At 35.3% G+C, this 21,958-nt stretch overlaps 1 protein-coding gene across 5 annotated transcripts in view; it reads right to left on the bottom strand.

The window, feature by feature from the left end:
- The window catches only part of LOC110636792 (uncharacterized), a 28,012-nt gene extending 24,070 nt beyond the window's left edge, over positions 1-3,942 (bottom strand). For 3 of the 5 annotated variants that reach the window (XM_021786637.2, XM_021786635.2, XM_058138217.1), the window contains exons 1-8: positions 3,753-3,942; positions 3,239-3,319; positions 3,031-3,074; positions 2,829-2,892; positions 824-938; positions 667-734; positions 498-595; positions 75-246 (exon numbers count right to left, since the gene is read on the bottom strand). In XM_021786637.2, the coding sequence (XP_021642329.2) occupies positions 75-246; positions 498-595; positions 667-734; positions 824-938; positions 2,829-2,892; positions 3,031-3,074; positions 3,239-3,295 (618 nt within the window). In that variant the 5' untranslated portion in view covers positions 3,296-3,319; positions 3,753-3,942. The remainder of the gene's footprint in view (positions 1-74; positions 247-497; positions 596-666; positions 735-823; positions 939-2,828; positions 2,893-3,030; positions 3,075-3,238; positions 3,320-3,752) is intronic. The other 2 variants (XM_021786638.2, XM_021786636.2) reach the window with 2 other exon arrangements.
- Positions 3,943-21,958: the final 18,016 nt, after the last annotated feature.

Genomic DNA, 21,958 nt, shown 5'->3' on the forward strand with positions numbered 1-21,958 from the left:
CAAGCTTGGTATAGTAGTAACGATAAGAGGAAATGTGTTTATTATTGAAATAATCAACTCCAGTGACAACTTACAAACTTAGAAACAAATAGCTCGTATAAGCCTTCCAAATGCATGAGCTTTACTGGAACCTGGCTACTAATTCGATCTGCCTCAAATCTTCTAGTGAAAACAGTTCCCATATTTTGAATTCCAATATAAGCTTTTCGAGAAGGATCATGTACTGGAACAAATGCCGGCCACAAGCTAAACATTCCATGTAGAAGACATTAGAATCCATGTTTGGTGTGCAACAGACAACAGACCCTAGTTACAAATATGGTTGTACTATTATCAAACATTCTACTTTATTTTAATAGGCAATGATGAAATATATCAGTACGATATCAACCCAAACACATTGTTTATGTTCCACACAATGCTACATATCACTAAGGCCTATAAACCACCATACTTCACTGACAGCTAAACAGCGATATTTTCAACTCAATGCCCACCTGGAACAGTTTGACAAAGCAATTGCAACTGCACTTAAGAGCTTGCTAGCCTCTGGTGCATCAAGAACCACACCGCTGGCACTTTGAGGAGCAATCACCTGGTGATCCAAAGACATTTGTCAAGATAATGAAAGTATTAAACAGTGCTGAACAACAAGATTAAGCATACCAAAAATTCCTTCACACCAAAGCATAACTGCAAATCATGCAAAGTGCAATCCCAATCTGCTATTTTTCCTGTACCAACCAGTATTCAAATAAAGATATAAATGATTGATATGACTGCCACAGAAAGGAAATTTATAAGAATAAAATGTTATAAGTACCACCACTGTTCTTTTCAAAATAATAATCCACGCTATAGCTCTTTGCAGCATATTTCAACTCAAATTTGACCCTATATAATTTCTGAGAGAACTCCAATTGAACCGCACCCTTTTCCTTCAATCAAACAAAAATAAAATCTGTAATGAAGGATAAGGATAAGAAAGTTTAAGAAAATTTGGATTTAATTTACTTAATAACAGGAACAAGCTACTCACATGGTTATGAATAACAAATATTATTATAATAAATGTTCATCACAGTGGCATCCAATTCTTGAGTAAAAGCAACAGAAAAAACAAACTAATATCATATTCATTTTCTGTCATGCTTGTCTGGCAAACAAAACATCTAATAATATTCACAGTGATTTAATTCAAAACAAGATTCCTTTTAAAAACTGAAACCCTGTCCCACATTGGAGACAAGCAAGTCTAGCGGCTTAGTCAAGGGTCCATCCTTCCATGTGAGGTGCCTCTATTAAAGGGAAAAAACTGCAAAAAGGCTCAACATACCCAAATCAAACCATACTTAATATAGACAAACTTAGCCTGTCATCAATGCCACTAGACGAGAAGCCATCATCCTTATAGACTTCCTCAACTTGGGGCTACTAATGAACAATGAGGATTGAACCTCATCAGAAATTGAAGAATGCTGAGCAAGCTTGGTAGATTATAAGCTAGGATCAATCCTTTCCAAGTGAGATGCCTTTTTTCAATGATCACATGTAGCAGAAAGGCGGGGATATTTTCAACTAAGAATAAAGTAGAAGCTACAATATTCAGCATGGTTTTCACGTTCACGGTCAAGGTCGCAAGTAAGGGAAACGGGCCTGTAACAGCCGTAATGTAATGGTAACATTTTTTTTTTGAAAAATTTGCAAAAATATGAAATGGACAAATATTCAAAAAATAATTAAAATTAAGATATACAACTAAATAATAAGCACAAATATATCAAATAAAGACATTAGATGCACCATGTTTATACATCATTAATATTAATCAATTTAAAACCAAAATAACTAAGAAGATAGTAGATAACTAACCTTATGACCACCAAAATGAGTGTTTAGGAGATTCTTCATTATCTTGACTTCGATCATTAGCTTAGGTTATAAACTTACTATGTAATTAGGAATTAGGTTATTTAACTTACTATGTAATTAGGTTGTAAACTTCCTATTTAATTTAGAAAATCAATTTCAAGAGTTAATTTCATGATTATTTATTTTTCTTAAATTTTATCTTGCCAAAGTCTAAATTTATACTTAGCAAATATTATTAAAATTTAAAACTTTCTTTAATATTATTTTCTAATTATTTTTGTATTTATCTAAGAACATTCAAAAATAGCTAAAAAATAGGAAAAAAAAAAAATAACACACCCTTCAATCTCTTTTACTTCAAAACTACCTTGTCTATTTGATGATCCATGCTCTTAAGCTCAAAAATTTGTAGAGAAATGAATTATTTCATTTGAGTTAGTTGTGGAGAAAGTTGAGAGAAAATGGCTTAGTTGCCTAGAAAGAATGAAAATGTGCTAAAATGAATATCAATATACTTTTTTGCCCAAAAGAAGGTTCCCCTACTGCATTTTACTTGAAAGAATTTTTAACCGGAAAAGCAATGAACAGTTACGACCATTATATAATGGTCGATAACAGCCATTACCTTTAAATAACAGCTGTAACGGCCTTTACAGTTACAAATTTAAAAATCCATTAAATAACTGTGGTAACAGCCATTACCTAAGGTAACGACCGTTATTCAAAACCATGATATATTCGGTAATTTTGTATTGCATTTGACTCAAAGTAAAAGTTACACAATGCAATGTGTAAATATCTATCTAGCCGCACAAAATGCAATTATTTCAAATAAACTAAGACCCTCAGAGGACTTATTTTTCAAGCCACTAAATAGGCCATGTAATTCTCCATATTATTCCATTACACAGCAATGTAAATAAACAAAACTAGTTTTCTCCTCCAAATTGACATACCAACAAATTCTTCGGACCATCAGCTAACCACTGCCGACAAACTGCCTCTATTTCAGATATAAATCTTTAAAGAAAAGAAAAACAAAATAAATTAGCCCTTACATTCAATGAAGACTGAAGAGGCAACAGTGTGTGCCTGCAAACTTATATCCATTTGCATGTATAAGAAGAACATAGGAAATTTTATGACAAAATAAAATACCTTTCCCATGAAGAGGCGAGAGTAAAATCATCAAATCTTTCAAGCTGCCAGGAGAAAAGCAACCAGTTCATTTCCTCCTCAATCTTATATCAAGTATTGCAAACAGGGGATGAATCCCAAACACATGATATTTTCTTATTTATAAATTCAATATTTATTGGTGGATATGTGGAGAGAGAGAGACAGAGAGAGAAGGCTGAGAACAAACCTCTTCTTCCTGAGTTTCGTCTTCTCCAGATGGCACCATTCTGCTGGTGGACGCCATTAGAGATCAATTGCCCTCAATTTCCTAAACATATCAATAACAGGCAGTGAGTTTAACTAATTGAGAGAATCCTAAATTGAACAAAGACAAGCTACAGATTTCCTTCTTAGCATGTTAACACAAAAACCAATAGGAAAATTTGCATCAGTAACAGAAAGTCACAGTTAAGCTTAATTCAGATTCAATAAGGAAAATATAACAGATCTTTTTTTTTTTTTTGGGTGACATAACAGATCTATTTTTAACGCCAAAGTTCCAGTAACTTACATTTTCAATTAAGCATATGAAAATAAAACAGTTATCCTCAAATTTTACCAAACATGAAAATAAAACAAAAATTAGGAGAAAAAAGAGCTTTATGAGGATGAACTTTTCCTCGAAAATCTCTCTGAAAAGAATTCTATTCAAACGAACATAATCGAGAGAGAGAGAGAGAGAGAGAGAGAGAGACTGAGACCTGTTAAAAGCCCGATTCAGAAAAGAAACGCGCGAGAAGGCGAATTCGGGGTTGAAATTCTTCCGGGAAAATGAACTTCCCGGAGAAGACAACAGAAAATTTTTGAGATCACCAGCCGCTAAACGAAAAGCGCTCTCCAACTTTCCCAGGAAAAATAAATAAATAAATAACAGTAAGAATAGAATTTGGAGGTACATACGGCCCGGTATCAGAACCAGAATGAAACGGCCTAGTCAAAAGTGAGACCAAAATAAAGGGGAAAATACAATTTAATAACTAGTACTTTGTTTCTTTTTTAATTCAAAAATCGAAGAAAGTTTTGTGATAAATCAAGGATTGAGAGTAACTTATTTAGGGAATTTCATATTTCTAGAAAAATTGTGAATAAATTAGCTTGTTTAGTTGCTAAATCAAAAAGGCAACCAAGGCAATTCTAAGATAGATCAAAGCTCGATCTAAAACACCGAAACCCCAACATGGGGTATTGGGCTAACAAGCCTCATAATATTTAAATTTTTATCGTTAAAAATTTGTTAATTATTTTGGGATTGTAATTTTTTTCTCCTCTCTCCATTTTAAGTTGTAAGTCAATAAGAGATTGTAACTCTTTTCTCCTCTCTCCTTTTCTTAGAGGGCTATTTTATTGTAGTCTCACCCTTGCATGCAAATAACGTAGTAATACTTAGGGAAATTTGGTAAACTTAAAAAAGATAAAGCATGATAGAAATATTGGAGGCACACTTAGGGGATGCTTGCATACTTATTTGTGTTCAATTTGTGCAACATGAATCCTGGGCATGCAAATTAACTTAGAAACGTGTTAATTAAGGCAATGAGATAAATATGGTAAATACTACTAATTTAGATCATGGTATAACATAGAGCTAAAAGCATGTACGCTTATGGTTCATCAAAGTGAGTGAATTAAATGTACATGTAATTTAAAACTTGCATAATGCACGAATAAGTGAAGGCGCAGAAGCGCAGGATGTAAGCAAAATAGGTAATATTATTTTTAATTAACTTAGATGGCACACATTTCATGCAACTCAATTTTCATACTGTTAGCATCATCATGCACCAAACAAATAGTTACAACACTTGTAATCTCAATTGATTTTCAAGCCTATTTTAGAATTAGGAAGCAAAAGAGAAGAATGAACCCTGATCTAGCATAACTGTACCAAAACAAAAGCTAGCTACAAACATCCGAGTAAAACACATTAGGGATGTACAAAGCTCTACACAATAATCCCCTGTTGATATTGTAATCTACAACTTACAGCACAAATAACGCAAGCATTGCATAAGTCACTGCGATACGTCCCAACAGATTGTCATCTGTAATCCTGATGGAAAACCGTCTCTTGATAAAACACTCCACTAATCTCATAAACTTGCCTTAAACGACAGTCTACTGACAACAGTCACGATGGTACCCATGCCTTTACTTAGGGTAACGATATTGACATAACTCATCCTATGCACTCGTGCCTTGTACTAAATAGGCACACCATGTGACGCCCCTTACCTGTCTACTGTATAGCCGAGCAAGAAGTGCTACATTCGGTGCCGGAGTACTCTATCTTATCTTATTATATCCATTGTAAATTTTTAATATCATTTAAAAACAGGTAATCCAGGTGTAGAAAATTTTTTTTTTATTTACAACTTGTTTTTGTGGAGACCCGGACAGAGCCTTCTCTGTTTTGTTAGCATCTAACGGGTTCCACTAATTACCTGTTAACATGTTCATATTCATTTCGCATTTTTTCATATTATATTCTATTGTATCATATCATTCAAAATTATTTATGAGATCTCAAAAGGGTATCATCTATTGCATTCATATAAGAATTCATAAACAATAATTTACAAGTTTATATACAATCTCAAAACTTAATTACAATCCAAAATGAAATACATTATGTATTCATGTACAATGAACAAAAAGACAAAATCTAGACATACATGGGCCCTATTAATAAAATTACAACTGTCGAGGCAAATAGTAGACACTGGCAAATCTGATTGGCCTCTGTATGAGCACTACTGCTGCTGCTGCTATGGCTGCTAGGACTGGTCTTCAGTACCTACGCGATGGAAAAAACCAACGCGCTAAGCATAACTCTTAGTGGTGCATAATTTAAAATAACAATAACTAAATAATTAAAAAGAATAATAATTATATATGAAAATTCATAATATCTACGTCGTTTACATTTTTATTTCACTTTGGAAATAATTAAATTTATCGGGATCTTTTCTGTTTACTTATTGTATATTCAGTCTTAATTAATCATTAGTACTCAAGAAACCTATAACAAATTATAAAAGCTAGATACATGGGAGTATACTAGTTAGATAGCCATATGTCTATCCAGTATACGTCAGTCATGTCAAGCATGAAGCTGCGAGCAAGCATTTAAGCCATATATAATATTAGGCACAATGGCCAACGAATAGGCATAAGGCCTGTAGAACAATCATATCAGACAGATTTTATCTGTTAATGATTATTATTATAAGCAGTACTGCTATCTATAGTCCCTAATTGGTATACCAATTGATCTAAATCAAATAAATAAGTCTAGGTATACTATGGGCAATTAAACATTATTACTTATTTATTAGAAATATTCATGTCACTTTATAGCAGAAAAATAGGTCCCACATACTCTTTCATGTGATTTAATGTTTAGTGGCTTATTAAGGTTAAATTCCTACCATAAGATAATTTATCTCATAAACATTTCTTTAGGTTCAGTTTTTGTATCTTACTTTTACCTATCATTTGATCAGTTTGTAGCCACTGTTTGGCCACAATTCCTTCATGGAAGTTATTTCTCTATATATTATCTTTATTTTCCCTTCTGAATCATGTTAATTGAGTTTTTAGAACTCAAGTTATAGTCGGATAACCATAATGATACACTTGTATTATATAGATATTTTTAAGCACATTTATATAATATTTCATGGCATTTAGAATAGCAATCTCATGCATAGTTATTGCTTTTATTAACTTTTGTAAATTCCAATGCCAAGCTCTAAATTCCATGTTTCTACAGCATTTCAGGTGTTTTGGTGAAGTCCCAAAGCATAGGAGTGCAAAGGGAAGCTTGAAGAGGTCAAAAGACTGAGAATTGCTGCTGATGCAAAGTACACGGGCTGTGTAAGAACAACCACGAACCCACGTAAGATTCTGCCAAAAGAAATTCAGAAGAGCCGTGGAAGAAGTAAAGTACATGGGTCGTGTACCTCGACCCATGTGATATCCCCAGACTTATGTAAGTCTCTGTCAGGCCAGGCTTGAAAAACTTCCACAAGAACAAAAGTACATGGGCTATGTACTTAGACCCATGGAACCTTCTGTAACCCGTTCAGCTCCAGCAATTTCTGGCAACCTAGTCATGGACAGTTTTGTGACCCCACTTGGGCCAGCAATTTGGTTTGGTTTAAGGTATTTTTTGGCTCTATGGTCTTCATGAAAATTGTAGCCCTATATCTAAGCTTTCCAATAGTATAAATTTCAAGTCATTTTGACTAGTATAGAGGGAGTTATGACCAAATGAAAGCGTACTGTTCATTTGATCATTTTCTGGGTTCTGTGCATGGTCATCCAGATTGGGACAGTGTTTAGGTTAAGTTTTGGACAAAATTTGAGCATGGTTTCTTTATGGAAAATGGAGTGTTTTGGGTCTGGTTTCACCTCCAATTGGCATCATACCAATTGGAGCAACACAAATTCAGTTATAGCTCAAAACTTAAGCTGGACTCAATGAGTCCCAAACTTACAGAGAAAAGCACTCCCAATTTTTCAATTTCCTCCAACTCCCTTACTTCAATTGGCATACAAAACACTCCTACAAGCAACAATTTCATCTCAATTAGGTCAATTTCAAGCAACTACACAAAATCCCCAATTCATGTACACAAACCCTAATTTCAAATATCCAATTTATACAACTTAACTCTTTCAAACTTCTAATCATGTCAACTTATCAAACATTCTCATTGAACCAATTTTTTATCACTTAAAAAGCATAAAACCCCAAAGAGTGTAATGGCTGCTAAAATTAAGGTTCTTAAATTTCTTCTCATTTGTTTTTAATTTCATATTTTAGTCACTCATTTCATCATGCTTACAAGATTTAAAGAAGAGAGGGAGTGGTATCTTGCACTAACCTCTTGTGACCCAACTTGTAAACTTTCCAAAACTTTAAATTTCCTTATACTTATGGCTACCTAGAGCTTCCTTATGGTGTGGGGATGATTTTTAGTGAAAAGAATTTAAGGTTTTATGGGAAGAAAGCTTAGGAAATCATGCTTTGAGAAAGAAAAAAGGAGGGAGAGAGAGAGCTTGAAATTTTCGGCCATGGAGGAGAGAGAAGAAGAAGATGGCTTTGGGTAGGTGAGTTTTCTCTCTTGTGTCTATTTATATATATATATATATATATAATTATTGTACTTAATTTTTTTTTTTGATGTCACAATTTCATTTTACTTTCTTTTTCTTTTCTTTTCTCTTCTTCTTGTTTCTTTTCTTATTTTCATAAATCAATTTATACTTCTAATTTATTTTAATTATTTTAATTTCTCTCATTTTTAATTGACATTTAGGTCAAAATTCATCTCTTGAGGTAAAATAACCAAAATGCCATTCGTAGTGCTTATCGAGTTATTTTTGTCTGTACCGATTAATAAATTCTCTTAAAAATTTTTTGACATCTTTAATGTCATTTTTACCTAAATACCTTTAATTAAGTCCCAAAATTATTTTCTTATATTTTCTTAACATTTATTTCATCAATTTATGTCTCCTCACTATAGTTTAAGTGTAGTTCCAGACATTCTGACTGTCCGAACAGACATTAGTCATCAGAACAGTAGAACGTACAGTTTACTTACGGTGAGGGTGTTACAATTCTTCCCCTCTAAATAGAAATTTCATCCTCAAAATTTACTTAATGTGAAGAGCTGAGGGAACTGTTGCCTCATTGTCTCCTTGCTGTCTTATGTCGCTTCTTCTGTGTTGTGGTGTCTCCACAAGACTTTCACTAGTGGGATCCTCTTGTTTCTGAGTTCTTTCACATCCCGTCCCAAGATTCTGATTGGTTTTTCTTCATATGTCAAATCAGGTTGCACAATTATTTTTTCTGCTGAAATGACATGTGAAGGATCTGATCTATATCTCTTGAGCATCGACACATGGAATACATTGTGAATCTTGTCCAGCTTAGATGGTAAAGCCAGCCTGTAGGCTACTGGACCCACACGTTTAATAACATCGTATAGACCAATAAACCTAGGGCTTAACTTACCCTTCTTACTAAATCTTAGCACTTTCTTCCAAGGTGATACCTTGAGAAACACCTTATCGCCAACCTCATACTCTATATCCTTTCTCCTCAGGTCGACATATGACTTCTGTCTGTTTGAGGTGGCTTTCAAATTATCTCTGATGAGTTTCATTTTATCCTCAGTCTACCTCACTCTGTCTGGGCCTACTACTTTCTCTTCCCCCATTTTTGTCCAACATAAGGGAGTCCTACATCTCCTCCCATACAATACTTCGTATGGAGCCATTTTTATGCTGGCTTGATAGCTGTTATTATAAGCAAACTCTACCAAAGGAAGATACTTCTCCCAACTTCCTTTAAAACCAATGATGCAGCTTTTTAACATATCCTTTAATACCTGAATCACCCTTTCTGACTGTCCATCTGTCTGTGGATAAAAAGCTGTACTAAAGTGTAATTGAGTGCCTAAAGACTCCTGTAGCGTCTTCTAAAACCTTGAAGTAAATCTCAGGTCTCCGTCAGACATGATCGATGTTGGCACTCCATGTAGCCGGACTATCTCATCTATGTAAATCTCTACTAACCTGTCCGGTGAGTAGTCAGCTCTAACTGGTAAAAAGTGAGTTGACTTGGTCAATCTATCCACAACCACCCATATAGTATCATGCATCTTCTGTGTCAATGGTAGCCTAGTGATAAAATCCATGGTGATGCGATTCCATTTCCACTTTGGTATGGATATAGGTTGCAACAACCCTGATGGAACCTGATGCTCAACCTTAACTTGCTGGCCTATCAAATATCTGTTCACAAAATCACCAATCTCTTTCTTTATTCCAGGCCACCAATAATGTATTTTCAGGTCTTGGTATATCTTTGTACTTCCTGGGTGCATAGCATGGAAGCTACTGTGCACCTCTTTCAAGATATTCTTCTTCAATTTCTCATCTCCTGGTACACACATTCTGCCTTTATAATACAAGCACCCATCTCCCTTCAACTCATAATCAGTCTCCTTCCCCTCTTGAGTTCTACCCATAACAATTAGCAACTTTGCATCCCTTAGCTGTGCTTCTTGTATTTGCTGTAATAAGCTTGGCTTTTACAAGCAAATCAGCCAAAAGTACCCCATCCTGTGCTAAAGATAACCGAGCATTCAGTGCTCTTAAAGCCATTATGGACTTCCTGCTCAATGCGTCAGGCACTACTTTTGCCTTCCCAAGATGGTAGTCAATCACACAGTCATAATCTTTAAGGAATTCAATCCATCTTCTCTGTCTTAGATTGAGTTCCTTCTGGGTTGGCAAATACTTCAAACTCTTGTGATCCGTATATATGTAGCATTTCTCACCATATAAGTAATGCCTCCATATCTTTAATGCAAATGTTATTGCCGCCAATTCCAGATCATGAGTTGGGTAGTTCTTTTCATGTGGCCTTAGCTGTCTGGAAGCATAGGCAATTACTTTCCCTTTTTGCATCAGAACACACCCAAGCTCATTGTGAGAGGCATCACTGTAGATCACATAGTCTTTCTTTGACATTTATTATTCCAGTCAAACTTTGCATTCTTATGTAGTAACTTAGTCAGCAGGGCTGCTATAAGGGAGAATCCCTTCACAAATCTCTTGGAGTATCCAGCTAACCCCAAAAAGCTTTTGACCTCTGTTACAATTATGGGAGGATTCCATTCAACTATTGCTTCAATCTTCTTGGGATCTACTCTGATCTCATCTGCTGATACAATGTGTCAAAGGAAGGATATCTCATCCAACTAGAAGTCACACTTGGACAACTTGGCATATAACTGCTTTTCCCACAGTATCTGTCGTATTACTCTTTGGTGTTCATCATGCTCTTCCCGGTTCTTAGAATACACCAAGATATCATCTATAAAGACCAATATGAACATATCCAAGTAGAAGTGAAAGACACAGTTCATTAGGTCCATGAAAGCTGTTGGTGCATTCGTCAGCTCAAATGGCATCACTAGAAACTCATAGTGTCCATAGTGAGTCCTGAAAGCAGTTTTAGGAACATCTGTCTCCTTTCCTTTCAGCTGGTGATAGCCTGATCTGAGATCTATCTTGCAGAATACTCCAGCTGTGATGCCCGTTACCCATCCACTGTATAGCCAAGCAAGAAGTACTACATTTGGTGCCAAGGCACCCTATCTTGTTTTATCATGTCCATTGTAAATTTTAATATCATTTAAAAATAGGTAATTCAGGTGTAGAATTTTTTTTTTGTACAACTTGTTTCTGTGGAGACCCGGACAGAGCCTCCTCTGTTTTGTTAGCATTTGGCAGATTTCACTAATTACCTGTTAACATGTTTATATTCATTTCACACATTTCATATCATATTCTATTGTATCATATCATTCACAATTATTTATGAGATCTCAAAAGGGTATCATCTACTGCATTCATATAGAAATTCATAGATAATAATTTACAAGTTTACTTACAATCTCAAAGTTTAATTACAATCCAAAATGAAATACATCATGTGTTTATGTACAATGAACAAAAGAACAAAATCTAGACATACATGAGCCCTATCAACAAAATTACAACTGTCGAGGTGACTAGTAGACACTGGCAAATCTGATCGGTCTCTGTATGAGCACTACTGCTGCTGCTGCTGCGGCTACTGAGATTGGTCTCCAGTACCTATGCGATGGAAAAACCAACACGTTAAGCATAATACTCAGTGGCGGATAATTTATAATAACAATAACTAAACAATTGAAATAATAATTATATATGTTAGTTCATAATTTATAGGTCTTTTACATTTTTATTGCACTTTGGAAACAATTGAAATTATCGAAATCTTTTCTGTTTACTTATTATATATTAGGTCTTAATTAATCATTATCAGTGCCCAAGAAACCTACAACAGATTATAAAAGGTGAATACACGAGAGTATACTAGTTAGATAGCCATATGTTTATCCAGTATACGTCGGTCATGTCAAGCATGAAGCCTACAGGCAGGCATTTAAGCCAGATATAATATTAGGCACAATGGCCAACGGGCAGGCATAAAGCCTATAGAACAATCATGTCAAACAGATTTTATCTATTAATGATTATTCTTATGGGCAGTACTACTATATGTAGTCTTTAATTGATATACCAATTGATCCAAATTAAATATATAAGTCCTAATATACTATGGGCAATTAAACATTATTACTTATTTATTTGAAATGTTCATGTCACTTTATAGTGGGAAAATAGGTCCCACATACTCCTTTCATGTGATTTAGTGTTTAATGGCTTATTAGGGTTAAATTCCTACCATAAGATAATTTATCTCATGAACCTTTCTTTAGTTTCAGTTTTTGTGTTTTACTTTTACCTATCCATTTGATCAGTTTGTAGCCACTGTTTGGCCACACCTCCTTCATGGAAGTTGTTTCTCCATGTCTTGTCTTTATTTTTCCTTTTGAATCATGTCAATTTGATTTTTAGAAATCAAGTTATGGTCAGATAACCATAACTGATTCATTTCCATATTCTGGTTTCTTAACTAGGTAGCTTCTGGACTTAGAGCTTACCTAATTAATGGAACATGTTGCAGTCACTTTTAGGCATAGTAAAAGTGACTGTATAGAAATTATTGCCCTATATCTTATGGTCACTTAGAATTTTTAATCACAATTTTTCAGGTTTTTTGGAATTATTTATGGCCAATTAAGTCCTGGACTCATGTACCCTGTGCCAACAGGAATTCAGTTTCGGTCAATGACTGCAAGTTAACTTTTAAGATTCTCACGTTCATAATTTGAGGAACGTTCCTAAAACAAAGTTGTAGCCTTGTTCCTTAGGTTTCTGGAAAGGTATGGCTCATCCCAATTGGATTTTTCTAGTGGGAGATATGATTAAAAGATTGTTCTGGGGTCAAATAAAGTTTAGTCAGATTCCAGGTTTTGATGTATTACTTGCTCTAGCAATTTGACCTAGTTCTCTTAATTTTTGGGTTTTGGTCAAAATACTAATTTTGTAGATCTATGTCTTGTGGATATTTTGCCACTGGTTTCATTACATTTGAATTCTTGTAGACCAAGTTATGGCCATTTTACCAAAACTAGTCGGATAAGTTTATGTCCAGCAGTTTCTGGACAATGTAGTTCTGGATAGTTTTGTAACCCAACTTGGGCCAGCAATTTGGTTTGCTTCAAGGCATTTCTGGATTCTATGGTCTTCATAAAAATTGTAGCCCTATGTCTAGTCTCTCCAATGATATAAAATTCAGGTCATTTGGACCAGTATATAGGGAGTTATGACCAAATGAATACGTACTGTTCATTTGATCATTTTCTGGGTTTTGTGCAGGGTCATTCGAATTGGGACAGTGTTTAGGTCAAGTTTTGGACATAATTTGAGCATGGTTTCTTCATGGAAAATATAGTGTTTTGGGTTTGTTTCACCTCCAATTGGCTTCATACCAATTGGAGCAACACAAATTTAGTTATGGCTCAAAACTCAAGCTGGACTCAAAGAGTCCCAAACCTGCAGAGAAAAGCACTCCCAAAATTTCAATTTTCTCCAACTTCCTTACTTTAATTGGCATACATAGCATTTCTATAAACAACAATTTTATTTCAATTAGGTCAATCTCAAGCAAAGACAAAATCCCTAATTCATGTACACAAACCCTAATTTCAATTATCCAATTTATACAAATACAACACATTCAAACTCCTAATCATATCAACTTATTAAACATCCTTATAAAATCAATTTTCATCATTTAAAAGCATCAAACCCCAAAGAGTTCCATGGTTGCCGAATTTAGGGTTCTTCAATTTCTTATCATTTGTTTTCATTTTCATGTGATACTCACTCATCTCATCATTTTTACAAGATTTAAAAAAGAGAGGGAGTGGTATCTTACACTTACCTCTCATGACTCAACTTGTAACTTTCCAAAACTTCAAGTTTCCTTCTTCTTATGGCTACCAATAGCTTAATCTAGGTGTGGATTTAATTTTTAATGAAGGGGACTAAGGGTTTTGGTGAGTGAGTGAAGAGAAATTCAAGCTCAAAGCTTAATAAAAATGGTGGAAGAAGGAGAGACCATGGAGCCGGCCAAGGAGAGAGAAGAGGAAGGAAGAAGGTGACTTGTGGTAGGTAGATTTTGTCTCTTATGTCTTATATATATATATATATATATATATATTTGTTGTACTTAATTTTTTTTTATAATGTCAAAAGTCTTTTTCTTTTCTTTTTTTTTTCCTTCTTCTTTCTCTTCTCATTTTCCTAATTCAAATTCATAAATTTTAATTTATGTTAATTATTTTATTCTCTCAATTTTTAATTTGACATTTTGGTCAAAATTCACATCTGGAGGTGAAATGACCAAAATGCCCTTCGTGGTGCTCATCGGGTTATTATTATATTTTTTTGTACCAATTAATAAATTCTCTTAAATTTTATTTTATTTTCTTTAAATTTTTCCTATATTTTCTTAATATTTATTCCATCAATTTATGTCTCCTCACTATAGTTTAAGTATAGTTTCAGACATTAGTTGTCAGAACAGTAAAATGTACAGACTACCTATGGTGAGGGCGTTACACCAGCTCCCCTCAGTTGATCAAATAGATCATCCATCCAAGGTAATGGGTATTTGTTTTTTACAGTCACCTTATTCAGCTGCTGGTAGTCTATACATAGCCGAAGTGTACCGTCCTTCTTCTTCACAAATAGCACCGGTACTCCCCAGAATGACACACTAGGGCGTATGAAACCCTTATCCAGTAGCTCCTGTAACTGAACTTTTAACTCTCTCAATTCAGTGGGTGCCATCCTATATGGAGCAATGAAAATCGGTGCAGTACCCGGCATAACCTCTATAGCAAACTCCACCTTTCTCTCAGGTGGCAAACCTAGCAACTCTTTCGAGAATACATTCGGAAAATTACATACAGTGGGGATGTCCTGTGAACTCGGGCTAGTCTTACTAGTGTTAACCACATGTGCTAAGAAAGCCTCACAACCCTTTCTTATCATTTTTCTGGCTGTTGTGGCTGATATGAAAGTAGAAAGACAACCCGTTCCTTCACCCACAACTGTAATCTCATTCCCTTATGCTGTTTGTAGTGAAATCCTCTTCAGTCAACAATCTACCATCGCCTGATGATGTGATAACCATTCCATTCCTAATATCACATCAAACTCATGGAATGGCAGCTCAATCAATTCAGCTGAAAACTCATAACCCTGTATCCTCAGAGGACAACCCTTGTAGACCCTTTTCACCATGACACATTGGCCTAAAGGGTTTGTAACTAATATATCCTCCTCTAGCTCCTCCACTTGCACCTCTCTACCAACAGGTGGTGCAATGCACACATAAGAATGTGTTGAACCATGATCAATTAATGCTCATACAGATAGATCATAAAGTGAGAAAGTACCCCTTATGACATCAGCTGACTCTATCTCATCTCGAGCTCTCATAGCATAGGCACGAAGTGCTACTCTAATTTCCTGCCTCTGAACTGTCTCTGCAGTAGGCCTCTGTGATGTACCAGCTGTATCTAGCCTCGCAGGTCTTCTACCCCTCTGTGCTGCTGGGGCAGGTCTCTTTGCTTGAGGTGGAGCAGTGGGAACACTAGTACTCCTCTGTGGACAATCCTTCAGGAAGTGATCCGTAGACCCACATCTGAAACACCCACCAGTCAACAATATGCACTCTCCTCTATGGGGCCTCCCACAATGTGTACAAGCTGGTGGTGGGGCTGATCCCCGTGTAACTGTACTCAAAGAACTATCCACTGATGCACCAGACTGTCCTCCTCCTTTCCTTGGAGCAAATCAGGATCTGTGCTTCTTACCTCGACCCTGAGTCTGACCCTGAGACTCCTTAGGCTTCTTACTACCAGTGGTTGCTAAACCAGACTGCCCAGATCCAGAACCCTTGTTACATTGCCTATCCTTTCTAGACTGCTCTTCATTTCTGACTCTCTCCACATCAAGGGCTGATGCTACCAACTAGGAGAAGTTTGTGAAGTGATAAGATGTTACTATCAGCCTGATGTTGTCATTCAGTCCGTCCTCAAACCTTTTGCACTTATCAATCTCTGTAGGCATGATCTCTAATGCATATCTGCTAAGTCTCACGAATTCCCACTCATAATCAGAGACTGTAAGTTGCCTCTACCTCAGTGCCAGAAATTCTCTCCTTTTAGCCTTCAAGTACACATGGCTGATGTATTTCTTTCTAAATTCAGCTAAAAAGGACTCCCGGGTGATCTGTGCAGGCTGTACCACTCTCGATACTGTCACCCACCATCTATATGCATTCTCCTGTAGCAGTGACAGAGCATACTCCAACTACTGCTCTGGGGTGCAGTGTAATTGCTGCAATACCCTTTCTGTCCTCTCCAGTTAATACTCTGCTGCGGCAGGATCATCCTCCTTCTTACCCTTGAAGTCAACTGCCTCACACTTCCGTAGTCTCTCTAGTAGGGATCTATGTGTAGGTTACAGCTGTGGGGGTAATGGTGGCTGAACAGGTGGTGGTGGTGGTAGCTGTGGCTGTGGAGGTGGAGGTGGTTGTGTGATGGCTCCGGTGACCTGACGAAGCAGCTAAGTCATCTATTCCAGGAAGGCCTGCTGTGCTCTCCCGCAGTGCCACGAGATGACTCGGCTCTACTGCTTCGCTCCCTACTAGGAGCAGGTGTGGGTGCGTGACTCTCTACCTCCTCCTCTATCGATCCTAGAGGTCCATGCTCAGAAGGATCAGATGCCATCGATCATATAAAATAGACAAAGAACATATTTGCATTAATGTCACCTTGACTCTATTGAAAGGCCCATGCATGTGACGCACTCTATCTATCTCTAACTATCTAGGTCTAAGACCGCCTAAATCTTTGCTCTAATGCCACTAAATGTGACGCCCTTTACCTGTCTACTGTATAGCCGAGCAAGAAGTGCCACATTCGGTGCCGGAGCACCCTATCTTGTCTTATCATGTCCATTGTAAATTTTTAATATCATCTAAAAATAAGTAATCCAGGTGTAGAAAATTTTTTTTTTTATTTACAACTTGTTTCTGTGGAGACCCGGACAGAGCCACCTCTGTTTTGTTAGCATCTGACGGGTTCTACTAATTACCTGTTAACATATTCATATTCATTTCACATTTTTCCATATCATATTCTATTGTATCATATCATTCATAATTATTTATGAGATCTCAAAAGGGTATCGTCTATTGCATTCATATAAGAATTCATATACAATAATTTACAAGTTTATATACAATCTCAAAATTTAATTACAATCCAAAATGAAATACATCATGTGTTAATGTACAATGAACAAAAAGACAAAATCTAGACATACATGGGCCCTACCAACAAAATTACAACTATCGAGGCAACTAGTAGACACTGGCAAATCTGATCGGCCTCTGTATGAGCACTACTGTTGCTGCTACTGTGGTTGCTGGGATTGGTCTTTAGTACCTACGCGATAGAAAAAACCAACACGCTAAGCATAATGCTTAGTGGTGCATAATTTAAAATAACAATAACTAAATAATTAAAAATAATAATAATTCTATATGAAAATTCATAATATCTAGGTCGTTTACATTTTTATTTCACTTTAGAAACAATTGAATTTATCGGGATCTTTTCTGTTTACTTATTGTATATTCAGTCTTAATTAATCATTATTAGTGCCCAAGAAACCTATAACAGATTATAAAAGCTGGATACATGGGAGTATACTAGTTAGACAGCCATATGCCTATCTAGTATACGTCGATCATGTTAGGCATAAAGCCTGCGGGCAGGCATTTAAGCCAGATATAATATTAGGCACAATAGCTAACGGGTAGGCATAAAGCCTGTAGAACAATCATATCAGACAGATTTTATCTATTAATGATTATTCTTATGGGTAGTACTACTATCTGTAATCCCTAATTGGTATACCAATTGATTCAAATCAAATAAATAAGTCTAGGTATACTATGGGCAATTAAACATTATTACTTATTTATTAGAAATATTCATGTCACTTTATAGTGGGAAAATAGGTCCCACATACCTCTTTCATGTGATTTAATGTTTAATGGCTTATTAGGGTTAAATTCCTACCGTAAGATAATTTATCTCATGAACCTTTCTTTAGGTTCAGTTTTTGTGTCTTACTTTTACCTATCCATTTGATCAGTTTGTAGCCATTGTTTGGCCACACTTCCTTCATAGAAGTTGTTCCTCTATGTCTTGTCTTTATTTTCCCTTCTGAATCATGTTAATTGAGTTTTTAGAACTCAAGTTATAGTCGGATAACCACAATGATACACTTGTATTATATAGATGTTTTTAAGCACATTTGTATAATATTTCATGGCATTTAGAATAGCAATCTCATGCATAGTTATTAATTTTATTAACTTTTGTAAATTCCAGTGCCAGGCTCTAAATTCCATGTTTCTGTAGTATTTCAGGTGTTTTGGTAAAGTCCCAAAGCATAGGAGTGCAAAGGGAAGCTTGAAGAAGTTAAAAGACTTAGAATTGCTGCTGATACAAAGTACACAGGCCGTGTAAGAACAACCACGAACTCGTGTAAGATTCTGCCAAAAGAAATTTACAAGAGCCATGGAAAAAGCAAAGTACACGGGTCGTGTACCTCTATCCGTGTAATATCTCCGGACCCATGTAAGTCTCTGCCGGGCCAGGCTTGAAAAACTTTCATAAGAACAAAAGTACATGGGCCATGTACTTAGACCCGTGTAACCTTCTGCAACCTGTTCAGCTCTAGCAATTTCCGGTAACCTAGTCCTGGACAATTTTGTAACCCCAATTGGGCTAGCAATTTGGTTTGGTTTAAGGCATTTCTAGGCTCTGTGGTCCTCATGAAAATTGTAGCTCTATATCTAAGCTTTCCAATAATATAAATTTCAGGTCATTTTGACTAGTATATAGGGAGTTATGACCAAATGAAAGCGTACTGTTCATTTGGTCAATTTTTGAGTTCTGTGCATGGTCATCCAGATTGGGACAATGTTTAGGTCAAGTTTTGGACAGAATTTGGGCATGGTTTCTTCATGGAAAATGGAGTGTTTTAGGTCTGGTTTCACCTCCAATTGGCCTCATAGCAATTGGAGCAACACAAATTCAGTTATAGCTCAAAACTTAAGCTGGACTCAATAAGTCCCAAACTTACAGAGAAAAGCACTCCTAATTTTTCAATTTCCTCCAACTCTTTTACTTTAATTGGCATACAAAGCACTTCTATAAGCAACAATTTCATCTCAATTAGGTCAATTTCAAGCAACTACACAAAATCCCCAATTCATGTACACAAACCCTAATTTCAAATATCCAATTTATACAACTTAACTCATTCAAACTTCTAATCATGTCAACTTATCAAACATCCTCATGAAACCAATTTTTCATCATTTAAAAAGCATCAAACCCCAAAGAGTTTAATGGCTGCCGAAATTATGGTTCTTAAATTTCTTCTCATTTGTTTTCAATTTCATGTTATACTCACTCATTTCATCATGCTTACAAGGTTTAAAGAAGAGAAGGAGTGGTATCTTGCACTAACTTCATATGACCCAACTTATAAACTTCCCAAAACTTCAAATTTCCTTCTTATTATGGCTACCTAGAGCTTCCTTATGGTGTGGGGATGATTTTTAGTGAAGAGAATTTAAGGTTTTATGGGAAGGAAGCTTAGGAAATCAAGCTTTGAGAAAGAAAAATGGAGGAAGAGAGAGAGCTTGAAATTTTCAGCCATAGAAGAGAGAGAAGAAGAAGATGGCTTTGGGTAGGTGAGTTTTGTCTCTTGTGTCTATTTATATATATATAATTATTATACTTATTTTTTTTTTGATGTCACAATTTCATTTTACTTTCTTTTTCTTTTCTTTTCTTTTCTCTTCTTCTTCTTTCTTTTCTTATTTTCATAAATCAATTTATACTTCTAATTTATTTTAATTTCTCTCATTTTTAATTGACATTTAGGTCAAAATTCATCTCTGGGGGTAAAATGTTCTTATCGGGTTATTTTTGTCTGTACCGATTAATAAATTCTCTTAAATTTTCTTTGACATCTTTAATGTCATTTTTACCTAAATACCTTTAATTAAGTCCCAAAATTATTTTTCTATATTTTCTTAATATTTATTCCATCAATTTATGTCTCCTCACTATAGTTTAAGTGTAGTTCCAGACATTCTGACTGTCCGAACAGACATTAGTCGTCGGAACAGTAGAATGTGTGGACTACCTACAGTGAATGCGTTACACACCACTTGTCCCCATACTAACTAATCGCATCATTCTTGGGGCACATATTCATAATGTGGACCTCAACATGCATGCTAACACAAATTCACATAACTTCATATTTTATGAACACCAAGACAGTGGACAAAAATCAACACACGCTGCCCAAGGAATAACGATGATGCTAAAAGCAAGGAATTACAAAAAAGACAAAACATGATCCTATACTCTGCACGTGACAACTCAAGATACGCATTTTCTTATGAATCTAAAACCTAAGCTCTGATACCAATTTTGTCACGACCCAATGTTATAGGCTAAACTGACACTAGTACTTGGATCAGCATAAAACCCTTGATGGCCCATAGTAAACCTGACTGATCACAAACCCATAAATAAACCCAAACTCATAAACCATCATAAATGATAAAATGAAATATTATAATTAACCTCGAGTCATCTCAGCCTAAAAGTTATCGTACATACACAATTAGGGGAGCTCAACGCAACCCTAATTCTTAACATAAATAATTCATTTAATACCATTAATTAAAATAATATATTTATACACTAATGTCACAGTAGAGTTTTAAGAATTAAATAAATAAATAACATAATAAAAATTAGTAATTAAGTAGTATAACAACATGCGGAGGAAAATGCAAGTTAAACTCTAAAATAAAATTTCTTCCCCTGCAACCTAGGAAAAATATTGAACAAGAGTGAGCATTTGACTCAATGAGTTTACATATTAATTATAGATGCAATTTCTATAACTACCTAAACTAGTGCAATCCTAACATGAAATGCACATTCATCACATATAACAAATAATTCATCCAAAATTCACATAAGAAAAAAATTTAGAGCGTGTAATATATTAATACATAACTATGGGGGCTGATCTCTTATACAGCTCTCTTAATTTAAATCCTACTAGTAAGCTCAACTCAAGCTGAACTTTCACTTATATCTAAGTGTGGGGACTAGTGAGATCAACTCAAAGTCATGCATCATCCCTTTCCATATCTATAATGATTGGGTTCTAGCAAGATTAGCTCAAGTTACAACTACCCATCCAATCCAATCCATATGCATCTCACTAGTCCCCACACTTAGATATAAGTGAAAGTGTATATATATATATATAATATTGAAATTACAAGAATAATCAATATCTAACTCATAGACTAGTCAGCTCGACTATAGCAGATCCAATTGAAAGGAAGAAGAAAGCCATCTCCAATCTCGCATTTAAACACATTGACCTTTATTAACTAACTGACAAAATAACTAATTAATTTAAATTACAAAAGAAAGAATTAATCCTAATGTCTTATCGAAATTTAGGCAGAGTCTTCCCTATAATTAAACCATCTCCCTGCAAGAAAACTCAACTAATCACAATACACAGAGCCTCAAGCCCACAATAATAATCACAACGCCCATCCGAGGCCTATAAGAAATCTAATCTAGGTACAAACATTCAAACTCTAGTTCGAGTCCCTATCTCTTCTATAATCCAAATAATTATTTTTAGCACTTTAAAAATTATGAAAATATTCCTAGAGGTCCTATATATCATCCTTATATTATCTAAATTCATTGTATTTTGTTTCACTTTG

This window comes from Hevea brasiliensis, chromosome 16 (assembly GCF_030052815.1).
Source record: "Hevea brasiliensis isolate MT/VB/25A 57/8 chromosome 16, ASM3005281v1, whole genome shotgun sequence".
NCBI classification, from domain to species: Eukaryota; Viridiplantae; Streptophyta; class Magnoliopsida; order Malpighiales; family Euphorbiaceae; genus Hevea; species Hevea brasiliensis.